This window comes from Asparagus officinalis, chromosome 8, assembly GCF_001876935.1.
Source record: "Asparagus officinalis chromosome 8, Aspof.V1, whole genome shotgun sequence".
Taxonomy (NCBI): domain Eukaryota; kingdom Viridiplantae; phylum Streptophyta; class Magnoliopsida; order Asparagales; family Asparagaceae; genus Asparagus; species Asparagus officinalis.
The window spans coordinates 7,830,764-7,849,922 of record NC_033801.1 but is presented as its reverse complement, the minus strand read 5'-3'; the positions used below and the strand labels follow the sequence as shown (position 1 = coordinate 7,849,922).

At 35.7% G+C, this 19,159-nt stretch overlaps 1 protein-coding gene across 2 annotated transcripts; it reads right to left on the bottom strand.

The window, feature by feature from the left end:
• On the bottom strand, window positions 517–9,470 carry LOC109822006 (ribosomal RNA small subunit methyltransferase, chloroplastic). 2 transcript variants are annotated; one of them, XM_020388158.1, is made up of 11 exons: window positions 9,247–9,470; window positions 9,006–9,155; window positions 8,586–8,642; window positions 4,023–4,100; window positions 3,702–3,797; window positions 2,972–3,056; window positions 2,650–2,702; window positions 2,366–2,449; window positions 2,019–2,129; window positions 1,779–1,942; window positions 517–931 (listed from the first exon to the last, which is right to left on the bottom strand). In XM_020388158.1, exons 1-10 carry the CDS (start codon window positions 9,439–9,441, stop codon window positions 1,856–1,858), a joined length of 996 nt encoding a protein of 331 aa, XP_020243747.1. In that variant the 5' UTR covers window positions 9,442–9,470; the 3' UTR covers window positions 517–931; window positions 1,779–1,855. The 2 variants fall into 2 exon arrangements, with proteins under 2 accessions (XP_020243747.1, XP_020243748.1); XM_020388159.1 differs by lacking the exon at window positions 1,779–1,942.

Here is a 19,159-nt window from a genome sequence, read left to right as displayed (position 1 = left end):
TTGTGGCGCTTGATGCTTCCCCAATCCAAGAATTGCATAGTGGAGGGTGTTAAGGCCCAGAAAGAAATACACCAACTTTCCAAGTTGATGAGAGGATGGAAACTTGTTAAGTTGTTATTGGCTTTTGCTAGTGACCCCTATCTATCTCTGAAGGCATGAATATAATACAGAGATGCGAAAAGATTAAGCAGCCAACACAGAAAAGATTTTTCTTTTTTTTTTATCAGACCCTTTACTTGACCAATTTATTTATTTTGAAGAGTACTTCTATATTTGACTGTAGGATAGTGATGTAGCAAAGAGAGATGTCAGTGGATAGAGATGCCTCGCTTCATTTTTCCTTTTCACTAGTGAGAGAGGATATTACTCAAGAAAGATATATATATAAATAAGGGAAAGCAGCTTCTTAACTGCTCATCCTTTACTTGGTACCTGTATAAAGATTTTCTTAACTATTTCTTTCATTCCCCCCCAAATTCGCCCAAATTCGCATGCGAACGTTGCACAAGAATCACATGAAAGAATATCCTTCTTGGGGGGGTGTTGATGATATTATGCACCGCTTTCTTATAACACAATGCCATAAATGTCCTTATTTGAAAATACAAGATTGCACAAGAAGCTTGGAATCCATTGTGGTCATGAATATATGAAGTCTTTTCCAAAAACCAAGAAGCTTGGACCCCTTTTGCATGACCAAATTGAATGAAGCTTCATGCGCAGCTTATGAGTTCCCATGTGGATTCACCAATTCCTTGCTTGTTCCTACTTCTATTTCATCGTTGAGAAATCCATTCCCCAGTTCAACCGAAGGTTTTCTTCTTCCGTTCTTTCTTTACTTTTCGAACTTTTGAGTGGGGAGATCATACAACAAATAGTAAACCGTGTTATGCGTCGTTCACTTGATTTGCGATCTCTGGGAGTATGTCACCTGCAATACGATGTTTCAGTCAGAAATTGTCAAGGGAACAATGGGAGAAAAAAAAATTTTTGAAGGGTTAATTACGAACAGACCCCCTGCAGTATCATCCAATTGCAAAGAGACCCCGCATAGTTTTATTTGTTGCAAATAAAACCCCTATAGTTCTAGTTGCTGCAAATAACACCCTGACTGAATTTTTTTTCCCACTCTCGAAATCTTTTAAAATATTTGAGAAGGTGGATGGACCTCATATGGTTCTATTTGGTGAGGATAGACACCCAATTACTAATTTTTTTAACTTTTAAAAGAGTCGAAAAAGTTCACTGAGGGGGTGTTATTCACACTCGGGCCAATACGATAGGGGTCTATTTGCAACAAGTAGAACTACAGGGGGTCTACTCGCAACAAAGAGAACTACAGAGGGTCTCTTTGCAATTAGGTGATACTGCAGGGTGTCTGTTTGCAATTAACCCAAAAAAATTCCATTGAACATAGGACCTTTCTCCATGTGTTTGGACAATGTTCTTTTTGCACTAAATTATAGATAACCGCCTCAAATTGCAACAGGGCCTGAAATGATTATCCTGTACCACATTTAATTGCAATACGCTATCCCCAAGTTTTCTGAACAGCAGACTGAAAACTCTATAACCATGTATTTGTTGTTTTTCCTGGGACATAATATAGTAGAAAGTTGTTTCTTCATAGACTTTGAGCCATTAGACAGGATTCAAGTTAAATGGTCTGGTTTTGTTGATAAAAGTGAAACTAGATCATGAATGCTTGGTAGAGGTTGAAGGTTTTTCTTTTTATCTGTAAATTCATCCTCTAAGAAACTCGATGCATTGTGATTTACCTGTTCTTTTGTGTGAAGTATTACTCTCATAGTTGCTAATTGCACTGATTTTTCGCATGAAAAGAATGGTGCCAAATCTACTCTTTGACATCCAAGATTCTAAATCTTGAAATTGAATTATGCAGCCTCACAAAATTATCAAGCGTAAGCTCTCCAGGCCTTGCCTGCAATGAATCATTCAAGGTGTCTTGAGAAGTAACATACTGAAGTTAGCCGGCAAAGAAGTGATGAAAAACTTACCGTAGTCGGAAGATCCACATCCTTGAGGGCAGCTTCTATATTTTGGGATGAACATAGATGCTGAAGTGATTTTCTCAGCATTTTTCTTTTCCCATTAAATGCAGAACTCACCTAAAAGGAAACAAAAAAGAATAATAGACGATTTCAGGTTCATGGAATAGCTACAATCATTTGGTGCAAGTAACTTCGATGATTTCAGGGTACTTAATGTTAAAGGTCTATTAATACCAACCTACAGATAGGCAAAAGGAGACGGAAAACTGGTTCTCATGTTACCTTTTATTTCTATGAGTAATCGAAAAATGGATTAAATTTGAATCACTATAAGACCCAAATGTAAAAAATACCATTGAAAAGAAGCTTTTTGTGGAAGAAACTGATGGGCATTCTGAACTTTTCTTCAACTTAAATCTAACAACAGCTGCATCTACCTGAAAAATGAGAAGCATCAATGCTACTATTACAGTGGTATTTGGTTAGAGTTGTGTTTAGTCCCAAATCAAAACTACTTGCTTGAACTGTTCCTAATATAACAATTATGATGATTATGGTGATAAGTTAATAAAACATATATACAGTTAACGTTGAAAATACTCATATTAATAAAGCTGTTGATAAAAAAAATTCTTACATTTGGTTGAGGGAAAAAATTTGATCTTTCAACTTTAAACTTGTATTCAGGATCTGAAAAGTTACAAGGAAACATGACATTAGAGTCATAAATAATATCACCCAATAACTATGATTAAATTAGAGAAAAGCCTCCGCAGGAGAAAAGTTCAGAAGTCAGACCGTTCTCATTCTGAGTTTATTGTGGCATACAATTAAGAAAAATATCTCCAACAGAGTCATTCCAAAGTCTTTATTGGTTATCCATGTCCAAAAATATATGCTTTTCATAAAAAGAGCAATATATGGTGCACATGAAAACAAATCAGGAGTGATCACATTACCTGAATAAAAGTTTACAAAGATGTTGATGGGCCGATATTCCGATGAGCCTAAGGAAGCATCTACCAATCGTAATGCGGTCTCATCCTACAACAGGTAATTACTTCAGAATTCACTGAACATAAACATCAATAATCATAACTATCCTCAGGCAAAAGTAATAAGTGAACTTCTGCTATCGTGACATTTGTACTGAATTCTGCATGAAGTTCAAGGAATTTTGAACTTATGACTTAGCAAAACGACCAAGAAGGAATTTTAAACTTATGACTTAGCAAAACAACCAAGACATTAGTCACCCTAAATCATTGCAAAACATGAAACAATCCTTTTTTAATTATCAAAATGCTTTTTACTGTATACTCCAATTTTTAGTTTTATCATGCTTGGGCTGATAAAAGTCTTTTATAATGACGAATGCATCCTCTAGTTCTCATACAGGTGTTACTTACTGTGAGGGATACCGCAAGTGGTTCAATGTATTGAATATTTTAAGGACAAAGGACACATAGCCCGGCTAAGATCTGGAACCTCTCATAACCAAAAGATTAGGATTAATCTTGGTATTTATGATTTAAGATGGATAAAATAAATTCCTTCAATCGCAGTATAATTCTTCATCTGTGCATCTCATGAAAACAAGAAAGTCAACAAGATAACTGATGACAGCAGTGGATAGATACCACAGTTGTGAAGGCTCCGGATGGTTAAAAGGCAGTACAAAGGACAAACCTGAAGCAACAGCACAACTTCAGAAAAGATGTCACCCATTGGAAGAAGCAACTTCACAACATCAGTACTTATATTGAATGGGATATTAGCAACCACCTACAAAGAGAAATAACAAACAAGGAATTTATTTATGTCGGATAAGCATGTGAATACGAACACAAACACGCATACATACGATATGTATGTATGTATACATGAAAACACACAAATATGTATATTTCTCTGAATATACAAAATAACGTAAGTTAAAAGGAGAAAACCAAACATCCACATTGTTTGCACATACACGAGTGAGGTAAATTCTTCTGTTTAAATTCTCACCTTTGCATACTTCTTGTCCTCCAGCACAGAGCTCAAATGAGAACGAATGTCACATTTAACAAAATCTTCTTTCAATACCTGTAGTGATTATCTTAAAAATATTGAATTAAGTATATTGTATAGTCAATTAAAAATATCATCCTTCTTTATATTCTTATGAAACAAAAATTTGACCTAATTGTATTCTAAATCATCCTAACATAATTCGAAAAGTGAAATCAAAATGCACGGAACTTCAATGATAGAAAGATGGTGATTAAGAAGCCTTGCTTATGAATCCTCAGCAGGTCTATTGTAAAGCAGGTCTATTGTAAATATATATTGAATCTTTAGGTAAGGCATTTGTAGCCATATCTAATCTATTGTTCTTCACTGAACAAAATCTGATAAAAATCATGGGTTATTGCCTATGATCGCAAATTCTTTATGTACACATAATATATTTGCTTTCGGTCATAACGACTCGAAATTGACAGAAAGTGTGAGTTATAACTTATGAAAATTGCTAATTTTGATGTACACATAATTTGTTTACATTTGTCCAAAATGAATGAAAATTGTTTAAAAGCACGGGTTATAGGCTATGAAAATCACAAATTTTAATGTGCGCATAATAAATTTACTTTTATTCAAAATGAACAATATTTGACAAAATTGTCAAAAATCATTTAAAATAACCCAAATTGTCAAAAACCATGGGTAATAGGGCATGAAAATAAAAAAATTTGACGTACACATAATAATTTAACTTTCGTTTGAAATGAACCAAAATTGACAAATATATGGGTTATAGCTTATAAATTTCGCGAATTTCAATGTACAAATAATTTAATGATATTTGTTCAAAACAAACAAAAATTATCGTAAATCATAGGTTATAGTCCATGATAATCGCAAATTTTGATGTATACATATAAATTAATTTTCATTTGAACGAACAAAAGTCGTCAAATCATAAGTTATAGCTCATGAATTTCACAAATTTTTATGCATACATAATAAACTTACGTTTCTTCAAAACGAAAAAAATGGACAAAAGTCGTGGATTATAACCCTTGGAAATCACAACTTTTAGTGTACACTTAATTAATTTGCTTTCGTTCGAAACAAATCTAAACTGACAGAAATCGTGAGTTATATCTCATGAAAATCGCTAATTTTGATGTACAAATAGTTTATTTACATTCACTCAAAACTAATGAAAATTTTCAAAAATCAAGGGAATAGCCCATAAAAATTGCTAATTTCAATGTATACATAATACTTTCTTTTGAAAAAAACAGTAAATGACTGAAATTGTGCTATAGCTCATTAAATTCGAGAAATTTAATGTACACATAATTTATTTACTTTCGTGCAAAACGAACCAGTGTCAACATTGTAGGTAATAGCCCATAAAAATTGCAACTTTTAAAGTATGTACAATAAATTTACTTTCATTAGAAGCAAAACAAAATTGACAAAAGTTATGGGTTATACATAAAATTTTTATGTACAAGTGATTTATTTACAAGTGATTTATTTATATTTGTTTAAAATGAAGAAAAATTGTCAAAAAATGTGGGTTATACAACCCATGAATTCGTAAATTTTGATGTACACATAATAAATTCACTTCCATCCAAAACGAAGCAAAAATTGACAAAATTCATGGATTATAGCTCATGAATACTGTGAATTGTGATGCATATATAATTAATTTAAAATCTTTTGAAATGAACCAAAATTACAAAAATTGTGGATTTTAACCCGTGAAAATCATAAAATTTTATATATGCATAATTGATTTACTTTTGTTTGAAATGAACCAAACTTGATAGAAATTGTAAGATATAGCTAATGCAAATTGAAATTTTAATGTACAAATAATTTATTTATATTTTTTTTAAAACAAACCAAAATTATCAAAAATCATATGTTTATAGACCATGAAAATCGCAAAATTTGATATAACCATAACAAATTTATTTTCGTTCGAAATGAACCAAAATAGAAAAATTCATGGGTGCTTATGAAACTTAAGCAAATTTTGATGTTTTACAGTCGTCTGAAATGAACCAAAGTTGATAAAATTCGTGGGGTTATATCTCATGAAAATTGTGAATTTGATAAAAATTGCAAATTTGATGAAAATTGTGAATTTGATGTACATATAATTTATTTACATTCGTTCAATACGAATGTAAATTATCAAAAATTATGGATTGTGACCCATGAAAATCACAAATTTTAATGTACAAATAAGAATTAACTTCATTTGAATGACCAATATTGATAAAGAATGGATTATATCTTATAAAAATCATGATTTAGATGTACCAAAATCATGGATTATATCTCATGGAAATCACAAATTTTAATGTGCGCTTAATAAACTTACTTCCTTTCGGAACGAACAAAAATTGTGAGTATGGCTCATGAAAATCTCCAAATTTAATGTACACATAATTTATTTACATTCGTTCAAAACGAACCAAAATTTTTAAAAATCATGGGTTATAGCCTATAAAATTACAAACTTTAAAATGAACCGAAATTGATAGAAACCGTGAGTTAGAGCTAATGCAAATTGAAATTTTAATGTACACATAATATATTTACATTTGCTTAAAATGAACCAAAATTATCAATAAATCATATATTTGTAGACCATGAAAATCGCAAATTTTGATATAACCATAATAAATCAAACTAGAAAATTTGATGGGTGCTTACGAAAAATAGCAAATTTTAATGTTTTACAGTTGTCCGAAATGATCAAAATTGATAAAATTTGTGGGTTATAGCTCATGAAATTTATGAACTTGATGGACATATAATTTATTTAAATTCGTTCAATACGAATGTAAATTATCAAAAATTATGAGTTACAGCCCATGAAAAATGCAATTTTAATGTACAAATAAGAATTAACTTCATTTGAACGACCAATATTGATAAACCGTGGGTATATCTTATGAAAATCATGATTTGGACGTACCAAAATCATGGATTACAACTCATAAAAATCACAATCTTAAACATACTTCCTTTCAAAACAAATAAAAATTGTGAGTATAGCTCATGAAAGTCTGCAAAATTGATGTACACATAATTTATTTACATTCGTTCAAAACGAACCAAATTTGTCAAAAATCATGGGTTATATAGCCTATAAAAATCGCAAACTTTGATATACACAAAATAAAATTACTTTCTTTCAAAACGAACCAAAATTGATAAATTTTATGGGTTATAGCTCATAGAATTCGCTAATTTGATGTACACATAATTTATTTACATTCATTCAAAATAAACCAAAATTGTCAAAAAATAATTAGTCATCGCCCATGAAAATCGTTAATTTTGATGAACACATTAAATTTACTTTCATTCGAAACGAATCAAAACTAACAAAATATTAGCTCATGAAAATTATGAATTTTGATGTTTACATAATTTATTTACATTCATACAAAATAAACAAAAATTGTTACAAAATTATGAGTTATAGTCCATGAAAATCATAAATTTTAATGTACATAAAATAAATTAACTTTCATATAGAACAAGCAAAAATTGACAAATTGTGGGTTATAGCTCATGAAAATCATGAATTTTGATGTACAAATAATTAATTTACATTTATTCGAAAGGAACCAAAATAGACAAAAATCATGGATTATAAGTCGTGGAAATCATAAATTTTAATGTACAATAATTATTTTGCTTTCTTTCGTAAAAAACCTGAATTGACAAACATCATGAGTTATAGTTCATTGAAATTGCCAAATTTAATGTACATAGAATTTATTTACATTCATTCAAGATGGACCAAAATTGTCAAAAATTATGGGTTATAGCCCATGAAAATCGCAAATTTTATGTACATAAAATAAATTTACTTTTGTTTGAAACGAATTGAAATTTACGAAATTCGTGGGTTATAGCTCATAAAAAACACGAATTTTGATGTACACTTAATTTAATTACATTTGTTCAAAACAAATCAAAATTTTAAAAAATTGTGGGTCATAGCTCATGAAAATCATAATTTTTTGTATACATAATAAACTTACAAAAAATCATAGGTTATATTTCATGAAAATTGTAAATTTTGATGTTCACATAATTTATTTTCATTAATTAAAAACAAACAAAAATTGTAAAAAAATTATGGGTTATAGCCTGAAAATAGCAAATTTTGATGTACACATAATAAATTAACATTTGTTGGAAACGAACCAAAATTGATAAATTGTGGGTTATAGCTTATGATAATGATGAATTTTGATGTGCATATAATTTATTTACATCCATTCAAAACGAACCAAAATTGTCAAAAAACATGGGTTATATAGCCCATGAAAATTGCAAACTTTGATGTGCACATAATAAATTAACTTTCAATTAAAGTTTTGACCAATTATTGAACCAAAGAAATTAGCATCAGAGTTGTGCAACTCTCTATAAATGTGTGCAGAGTGCAATGCCTGTGTGTAATTTCGAATCAGTTTTTTACACCATTCTGTTTAAGAATATGAAGAAAACATAAAAGATTTGTAGGATAAGACAGTTTCATACCATTAATTGTTTGGAACCCGCAAATCTTTCCTTCACAAGAACGGCCATGTGTGGATCCTGAAACCAACAGTAGTCATGCAATATCACTAAAATCTCGGTAAAATCTCCCTTGAAACACTATACAGACTTCAATCGAAATAACAAATATGTTATTTTTTTTACGAATAACAAATCATATTAATTATAACCACATTAAAATTTGTTGGATTATGTACCAAACCTCTAAATAAGATGAACACCTTATTGTTCTTCTTAATAAATTATTTTTGTTTTCTATTTTTAATTCAGAAAGATATTGTTTATATATTAGCACTCAGAAAAATCTACTACAAAAGATTCATGTAACCGAGAAATCACATTAATTTCTGAGCACAAAATATACTTCAATGGAATGAAATTGAAATCAAAATCCATTGAAACCTTTTCAACAGCAATCACAGTGGCCCCAGCACCAATAAGAACATTAGTAAGCGATCCAGTGCCAGGCCCAATCTCGAGAACAACATCCCCATCTCCAACCTGAGCCGCAGCGGCCAGCTGCTCATTGATGCTCGAATTCACCATGTAATGCTGCAAGAAAACAATCAAAAACCCAAGCCCCATATCAATTTTGGTCCCATTTTATGTTTTTTTTTTCCAAATTTTTTGTTGAAGTGGGTACCTGGCCGAGGGATTTTCTCGGGGTTCTGCGGCCTTTGGAGTTGAGGGCTTTGAGGATTGAGTGGTAGTCATCTTCTCCTCTGCTTCTCTTGGTCGAAGCGCTCGCTGTGATTGTGAACTTTTGCGGGGTTTTGGGCTTCAGAGTTTTTAGGGGAGAGAGTGAGACAGGAGAGGATGAGGGAGGAGAGAGCAGCATTTTTTAGTAGTGGTTTTTCTCGGTGTGGGTTCGTTTGTTTATAGCTTCTTATAATCCGAATCCAACAAAGCTTGTATATATCGGGTGTGGGGTGCTAAACCGTATCCGTATACGATGAAATATCAGTAAGTATATGCTAACATATATCGGGTGTGGGGGTGCTAAATTGTATTCGTGTCTGATGAAATATCCGTAACCATATTCGTTAGATACAGATATAGTTATTCAAATCTATAACTGATAGGATATGATTATAGATATAGTTTTATAGTGAAATATCCATATCTGTATCCGAAATATTCGAATACATATTAGGGATACTCTTACGATAGTTTCAACTCTTAAATTATGGATTCATGGTTAATTTTGATTATCAATATATCCAATCTTTGCTTTTTAGTTATAATGAACATATTAACGACCTCTTTTGTATCATATGAACTATGTTATTCTCAACATTGTCTAGTTTTAATCATATCTGTTTTGTATCCACATACATATCTGCTTTATATCTGCATCTATATCTGTAACTGTATGCGATTTTAGCTGATATAGATATGAATTTTCCTTACCGAGGTATATTTGTATCTGTATCGCATCCGGTATGGGTAAGCAGATATGGATGTGGCAAACATCTATTTCGAGCCGTATCCAGACCGCGTGCACCCCTAATCGGGTGGACTGTTGGTGAGTGGATATCCAAAGATACATGTGATATGTGTATTTGTTAACTTACAATTACAAATACATATACGGATGTCACATAGCTATTTTCTATGAATACAATTGAATTTTGTGATGAAACAGTGTAAAGGAATAGATGACATTAATGAAATAGGAAAAACAATTTTATAATTGCAAAACATTCAAAAAATACAAAATAACAGCGTCACATCATTAATTGGTTAAATATTTGACTAGAGGCTTACCAAATGACTATATTGAATATATAACTATAATTTAAGAGAAAATAGATAAATCAATAATTTACGAGGGAAATTGAAAGTTCATCGATAATTCAAAGGTGATTAGATTGTTTTGTCCTATGATATATCATAACTAAATATCGAGGTCCACATCTGAATATTTAAAATATGGGGTTTTTGTCTTTAGGCCTATTTGTTTACTCCCATTTATTTTTAAACCCAAGTACTATTATTTGTATCTTTAGACCCAATTCACTTTTGGTATTTGTCTTTAAAGCCAATTCTAAAATACAATACTTTTACTACTTATATTTATACAAAATGATTGTAAAAACCCCAAAATACCCCTTTGATTGGCCCAATAAAACCCAGTACTCTCTCATCTTCCCCATTTCACCTCAGCCCTAAATTGAAAAAACGACATCCCATTTTCGTCGTCGCCCATCTCCAACCGTCTAGCCGTAGCCCGCTCATTTTCCTACCCAGTATCTCCCTCCTCCTCTCACCGACGATTTTTCTCGCCGCCGTCAAATCCTTTCGACGTTTCCCGCTGCCGCTTCTCTGCCCCTCAAGTATTCTTACCCAATAAGCTATTGGTAAGTGAATCTTATCAGATGACCCCCACTTCTCCTTTTATTAACTGAAAACCTAATTAGAAGTCAACTGTTTCAAACTGAGAACAAAACTGGAACCGAAACCCATTTCAAATTCGGTAATATTCGATTACTAGGGAGAGGTCCGCCCATTGTTACGCGTGATCCATTGCCAGTCTCGACTATATTACTTGAATCTAGAATGATAAATTTTTTTTAATTAGGGTTCCTAGGTCTCTTAATGCTTCTATTATTAGGATTTTGTAATTAACATGGCATATATGTAAGTGAATGGATGTTATTTTGAATTTGATTACCACATAAATCAACGATAAGCAGAAATAAGAAATTTACACATGAACAATTGGTAATTGGTGTGTGCGTCAACCGGTACTTGTTCTTTTTTGAATAATTACATGTGTGGTAATGAGTAGACTGCCAAATAGGTTTGTGCTCTACTTATGAACGTTTGCCATCGGTATAAGCCAGCAACGAATTCATTTTTATTACAACTTTGACTTATTGGTTCTCTGTTATTATTATGGGGTTTTTGTCCTGTCAAAATTATATTTGGTTTGCTCCTTGTCCTTCTTTGTTTCCTTGAAAATGACTGACATGGTTCATCATTGGTTCTATTAATATTAGTTCTAAATTGTTGTTGCCTATGATATCGTGGTAGTTTGATGTTTGATTCTGGGTATGACTGACATGGTTTTGGTAAGGGGTATTGTGCTTCTACAAAATGCTTTTTATTTGATGTTCTTTCATGTATTGTGGAGGAATCAGAGAGCAAGAAGCTTTGTAGGAATTAGTCATTATAGCAAACAACAACAAAGCCTTTAACCCAAGTTTGCAACTATCTATTACATTCTTTATTATTCTTTGCATGTTGAGAGTTGTTTATATACTTAAATTTGTTCCTAATGATGCTTGTAGCGCGTTGAGCCTCCGAGACGAGTAATGGGCCAGCTAGAAAAGGAAAAACAAGAAAGAAGAAAGAAGAGGGAAAACTGGATTTAAGTTAAAATTGTTCTGTAATATATGTATCTGAAATATGTGTGAGTATGTTTTGTAACATTTCTCAGCTTTTGGCTAAGTTTGTGACTGTGAATGTATCTGAAATACATGTGAAGATGTTTTGTAACATATATGCGAGGATGTTTTGTAACATATTTCAATTTGTGCTGCAAGTGTAACATATATGCGAGGATGTTTTGTAATATGTGAGGATGTTTTGTAACATATATGTGAGGATGTTTTGTAATATGCGAGGATGTTTTGTAACATATATGCGAGGATGTTAAAATTGGTCATTGTTAAAATTTGTATGATCTCTAAAATTGTGACTGAATGTAGTGATGAGTTTGTAGCATATTTCAGCTTGTGATGGTGTTTGTGATTGAAAATGTACCGTGTTAAGTGTAGAGGATGTTTTGTAACATATCTATGTTTGTGATTGAAAGTGTAGCGGGTTATCATGTAAGGGTAGTGGGTTGCACTGTAAGTGTAGCGGGTTATCATGTAAGTGTAGCGGGTCAACGTGCTATACTTACATGTTAACGTGTTATACTTACGATATAACGTGTTATACTTACAATTTAACGTGTTATACTTACATGTTAACGTGCTATACTTACGATATAACGTGTTATACTTACAATTTAACGTGTTATACTTACATGTTAACGTGCTATACTTACGATATAACGTGTAACAGAGATTTTGGATCTGAAAAGGAGAGATCTTGACGAGAGAAAGGAGAGAGAACTTAGAGGGATTGAACAAGAAAGAGGTTGTCTTCTCTTGGGTAAAATCGAAGCTTCATCTCTTTGGGAGGAGCGTGTGGGTTGTGCAAGTCGTCAGTGTTCTCCATCATAGTGGAATCTCCCTTCACCCCTCCCATGGACGTAGGCAAATTTGCCGAACCACGTATATCTCTCGTCATTTACTTTGAGTATTGTTTTCTGTGTATTTGTCATTGTTTTCGCCAAAAGTCGAATTTGTTGTCGAATTCATTATATCTTCGGTCGATTACAATAAATTCAAAGAAAACAGCCTTTTTATAAGACTCTTTTACACAACAAAAAGAAAATTACAACTCTTGAGAAAATAAACGCAGGATCGTTGTTTGGATCACTGCTTTCGTGGGATCTTTGCCTGTGCCGGGAGCGCTTTGACTCGTGGACCACCAAATCACAGATTCTGATTGAATCGTGAGGGGTTTATGATTCTGACTTCGTTTATCGAAGTGAGAAATTGAAACGATATCTTATCGATGTAAGATAGTCGTTCTTCTTGAAATCAAGTCAAAGCCTGATTATCAAGGATTGGCCGTAAGATCAGCACCTCTGCTCTCTCTGTGCTCTGGATTGCTCTGAAGTGCTCAAAATGATCAGCCCCTCTTCAGAAAATCGATTTCAGGGGGTATTTATACCCATAGGATGAACAGTGCTCGCGAGACAGCATTTGCTGTCTCGGCGGGCGAGACAGTGTTTGCTGTCTCGCTGGCCGAGACAGTGTTTGCTGTCTCGCCCAGCGAGACAGTAAATTTGCTGTCTCGCCCAGCGAGACAGTAAAATACTGTCTACATTTCTGGCAGTTTTCGATGTAACTGCTTTCCCACGTTTCAAACTCCGTTATTTTGGCAGTTATCCACGTGATTCTCGCCCACGACGTTTCCCACGTTCTTGAACAGTTAGTGGCCACGTGTAGGGCAGTTACAAAGGTAGTTTTGACCATCTGAAAGCTGTCTCACGTGCGAGACAGTAAATTCTGTCTCGCACGGCGAGAACACTGTCTCGCTAGCGAGACAGTAAACACTGTCTCGCTGGCGAGACAGCAAAGTCTGTCTCGCTGGCGAGACAGTTCATATTTGTCAATTTTGGGTGGTTTTCCCTGTATTTGGATATCTTTCAGCATTTTTTGACGCCTACAGATACCCCCTCCAAAGTATTCCAGACTCATTCTTTTATAGAGGAGTTCTGGGATACTTTGGATAAGATAAGTCTTGCTTACGATCCCTTCAATGCTTGGTTGAGTAGATCATGTGGAAGGACTTGTACATGACTTCAATGCTTGATCTTTTCTGCTTTTAGTCTATTCAGTTCTTCGTAGAATAGCTAAAATTCTCCCAGCGTCGCGTTTATCGCTTGACCGTTGTCAAGATCCTGAATTGAAGTCGGTATTTGCTCTTGTAGATTCAACTTTTACCACTGAATTGGTATAGAACCCGATGATGGAGAGGAAGAATTTTATATTCTATCTCCTGGTCTCTTGTTTGTTGGTAGAGATGAACCCGATGATGGAGAGGAAGAATTTTATATTCTATCTCCTGGTCTCTTGTTTGTTGGTAGAGATGAACCCGAAATCGGAGAGGAAGAATTTTATATTCTATCTCCTGGTCTCTTGTTTGTTGGTAGAGATGAACCCGATGATGGAGAGGAAGAATTTTATATTCTATCTCCTGGTCTCTTGTTTGTTGGTAGAGATGAACCCGGAATCGGAGAGGAAGAATTTTATATTCTATCTCCTGGTACAAAGGAAATTTAAATTGGGATTTCTATTCAGAGAATCTGAATAAGGTTTGATCAATTGAGATTGGAAGCAATCTTAACTTTTATAGTTTTGATTGCACAAATCGAAGCTGGACCTCTCGTTCGTGGAAGGAATCGAAAGGGGATTTTGGTTTTGGTCCTAACTGTAGTAAGGTTTGACCAAGAGGGAGTTCTGAGATGATCCTAACTGTTTAAAGGTTTGATCATTCAATTTGTGGACCTCTCGTTCATGGAACGAATCAAGAGGGGATTTTGGCTTTGGTCCTAACTGTTTAAAGGTTTGACCAAGATGGGAATTTGAGACGATCCTAACTGTTTAAAGGTTTGATCGTTCAATTTGTGGACCTCTCGTTCATGGAACGAATCGAGAGGGGATTTTGGCTTTGGTCCTAACTGTTTAAAGGTTTGACCAAGATGGGAATTTGAGACGATCCTAACTGTTTAAAGGTTTGATCGTTCAATTTGTGGACCTCTCGTTCATGGAACGAATCGAGAGGGGATTTTGGCTTTGGTCCTAACTGTTTAAAGGTTTGACCAAGATGGGAATTTGAGACGATCCTAACTGTTTAAAGGTTTGATCGTTCAATTTGTGGACCTCTCGTTCATGGAACGAATCGAGAGGGGATTTTGGCTTTGGTCCTAACTGTTTAAAGGTTTGACCAAAATGGGAATTTTGTGAGGGAAGATTGATCTAAAGAGGTGATCGAATCTCATCTCAGCAAAAGAGTATTCGGAAATCACCGTGGGGATGTAGTGTTTAACACTTTGTTTGTAATGATCGGGTTATTCCTAAGAAAATTACATATAGCATTCTTTCGGGAACTTCCGTTACATGAACCATCCACCCCCAGCTTTTTCTTGCGAAACTGAGTTTATCATTATGTTTAGCTATATGATCGGGTTATCCTTAAAAGTACCATGCATGGCATTCTTCAGGAACTTCCCGTGAAAGAAAGGAAATAGTTTAGACTCATATACCTGTTGGAGTATTAAGGAGCAGTTTATACTCGTATACTTTTCGGAGTGTGGGGAAACAGTTTATACTCGTGCACCCACTGGAGTTGTATGGTCGTCTTTACTCGACTTCTTTCGTCGTTATGACGCCGGAGTCAATTAGGGCTTGGATCTTGTTTTTGAGTCCAAAGCAAATCTCGGTGGGATGAAGAACCCTTCTGTGGTACGCACAGTAGTTTGGATCCGTAATCCTCTTAGCTCCATCCTGATCTTTAATAGGTGGTAGCTCGATTTTGTCATTAGCGAGGAGGTATTCCAAGATGGCTGGAGCTTCATCATCTTCGAAAGAATATTCCTTTTGAAACCTCGGATCGAGAGTCGCATTCTCAATGATTGCAGATGTCATTGGTTGGCCTCTCTCAGCTTTCTTTCTTTTAAGAAAGTGCTCAGCTTGTTCACCCCGAGATTTTAACTCCTTCCAAGTTGTGGATGGCACGACCCCCAGAGCTTCCAGGACATCGATGGAGAGGTTATTGTGACATGTTTGCAGGATGAACTCCTCTGTAATAGGATCTCTGCAATTTATTGCTTTGCCACGGAAGCGTTTGACAAAATCGTCGACTGACTCTCCGTCTTTTTGCTTCTCATCCAAAAGAGTTCCGATTGACACTTCGGTGTCATCATCGAAGAAGTTGCTGAGGAACAAACTTTCCATGTCATCCCAGCAATTGATGCTCCCTGGCTTGAACCATCGGTACCAATCGAAGGCAGGCCCACGAAGGGTGCCAACGAACGACCGGATCATTAAGGCCTCGTTTCCAGAGATTATGCCCAAATGAGACTTGAAATAAATCAAGTGTTGAATCGGCGAACTCTTCCCTTCAAACGGTGTGAAGTTAATCAGATTGAATTTGGTCGGGTATGGTATTGAATCCCATTCCCTCGGATAAGGACATGGAATACCCGTCTTCTTAACTTCTTGAGCCGTCATCAAAGCATTGATTTTGTCTTCAAGTTTTTGCATTTTCCCGTCATCGTCTTCATTTCTTTCTGAATGATGTCGAGTAAAGATAATTGGACCCCCCCCAGTGAGAGGTGCTATTGAACCACCCCCAATATCGTTATTGGGAGGATCCGTTAAACCACCCCCAGCGTTATTGCCATTGGGAGGTGTATCAGCCATAATGACTTCATCCACCTCTGGATCACTGTCCTCTACAACATTCCGAGTGTGGTGGCTGGATTCAAGTCGCTGATTGGACTCAGGAGGTTGAGGCTGTTGAGTTAACAGTTCTCTCATTTGTTGGATAGCCAACTTCATTTCTGTCTTCACTTCAGCTCTAATTTCTTCACGTTGTTTGGCTAGAGCTTCCTGAAGTATTTGAGTGAACTGATCAGCAGTGATTGTGAATACTTCTCTGATTTGTCCTGTGCTAGACATTGTATCATCAGAAGCGATTGCAGAATAAGTGTCCGAGAATTCATCCTCCGAGGACATTCCTTCTTGCATTCTCTTGTAGTCTCTGCGTCTGATAGCTCCTAATTGGAGTCGAGACATCCTTTGAGCAATTCTTGGATTGACTTTTCCTTTCGGGGAAAAGTCGGGATTTGAGTCACTTGAATGCTGTTTAGACTTTCTTCTATCAGCCACGTTGATGGTGACTTCAGGGAATTCATCATTTTGGACAGCTGCTCTTCTTTTGCGGAAATGTCTCGGCTTAGGTTTCGATAATACAGAGACTTTTCGTGGGATGACTTCTCGTTTGAAACAGTCACATTCTGATAATGCTGTTTTAACGAGTCGCGCACAGGAACAACGAGAGTTTATCTCTCGAATAACTCTCTTTCGAAAATTATTCACAACTTCAACTTGATAATACGATTCATCGGTATGATTGCCAAAAAATCGTATCGTCTGTTGGTATGATCTCCCAGGTATGACGATATCATTTGGTGAATGCGTCTTCTTCTGGGGGTATAAAACCTTGTTGGCATTCTCAGGACAATTTATTTTTGTCTTTAAGCGATCCAAGGTTATGTCGGGAGTCGCACGTTTAGAACCACCCCCTTGTGGGTATGGAGTCTTAACGGGCTCCGAATGCTGATTTTGCATAAGTCCAGACTTTGGAATCCAAACTTGACGAAGTTTTGGTGATTCTTTGGTCACCATTTCCTTTCTCTTTTCTCGTCTTTGTTGTGAGAGAGCATGGGCATTAGCAGCTTTTGCACGACGTTTTTGTATACGTTCTTTGAGGGTCGAACGAGTCTTTTTGACAATAGTCCATTCATCCGTCGTTGTTTTAGCAGAGATACGAGTGATTGGTTGTTGAGACAACTGAACCACTCGATGTCTCCTCGACTCTAGGTCCGCGTGGTAACGAACCCCGTCGGTTTGTTCCAAGGCTTTAGCCATTTGGCGAGCACAGCGTTGGCGTTGTCTCTGACGAGCTCTTTTCGTCAATGCCGGCGGGCTTTGATTCGATGACTCTTTAACTAGATAAGAGCCATTGTGAGCAGAAGTATTGCGAGTGAAATTCTCAGCAACAATCAAGCGAGAGTCTTCATTTTGTGCCTTCTTTGGCATGCAACTCTTCCTCAATTGTGAGATCCTCTTGTACTTGCGAGATACTGAAGATCTTGAAGAGGATGATGAGAAATATTCCTCAAACTTGGTTTGGTCGAATTCGTATTCGACCATGGATTCAACTGGAATCTTGATCGGCTGCGACACGACGGTCTCGGCAGCGAGACCGTTGGCTCCCACTGTGGTCGCCAGCTTGTTTGGGTCAAAAGTTGGTTTTGTCATGGAATTCATTATATCTTCGGTCGATTACAATAAATTCAAAGAAAACAGCCTTTTTATAAGACTCTTTTACACAACAAAAAGAAAATTACAACTCTTGAGAAAATAAACGCAGGATCGTTGTTTGGATCACTGCTTTCGTGGGATCTTTGCCTGTGCCGGGAGCGCTTTGACTCGTGGACCACCAAATCACAGATTCTGATTGAACCGTGAGGGGTTTAATGATTCTTCCTTCGTTTATCGAAGTAAGAATTTGAAGCGAATATCTTATCGATGTAAGATGTTCACTCTTCCAAAGATCAAGTCTGAGCTTAGATCTCTAGGACTCGCTAGAAGCTTCTTGAGGATGTTTGTGAAGAAGGAAGACTCTCTCTCTTGCTCTAATTCACCAAAACTCAAGGCTCTCTGCTCTAATCTCTCTGGAAAATGCTCAGCCCCTGTCAATGATGGCTATAGGGGGGTATTTATAGCCTCCTTAGACGATAACTGAAGAAATAGCTGGTCAATAACTGTCTCTTTAGGCGCGGCAGCTGATGCTGTCGCGGCTAAAGGGCGCGACAGTCGACACTGTCGCGGCCAAAGAGCGCGGCAGTCGACACTGCCGCGGCTAAAGGGGCAGTTACACCCACGTTCATACGTGTTTGAAACAGTTCTCCCACGACCTTTAACCACCTTTTTCGTGGTTTAACTGCTTTTCCACATCAGCACACGTTCTATTTCTGATACTCCGCCACGTGGACTTTAAATAATCATCAGATAACTGTATTATAACTGCTGTAGCATCCTGCTTTAACTGCCGCGGCACCATAGGTTGCAGCGGTTAAGCCGCGACACCATAGGCTGCCGCGCCTTAGCCGCGGCACCTTGGTCTGCCGCGCCTTAGCCGCG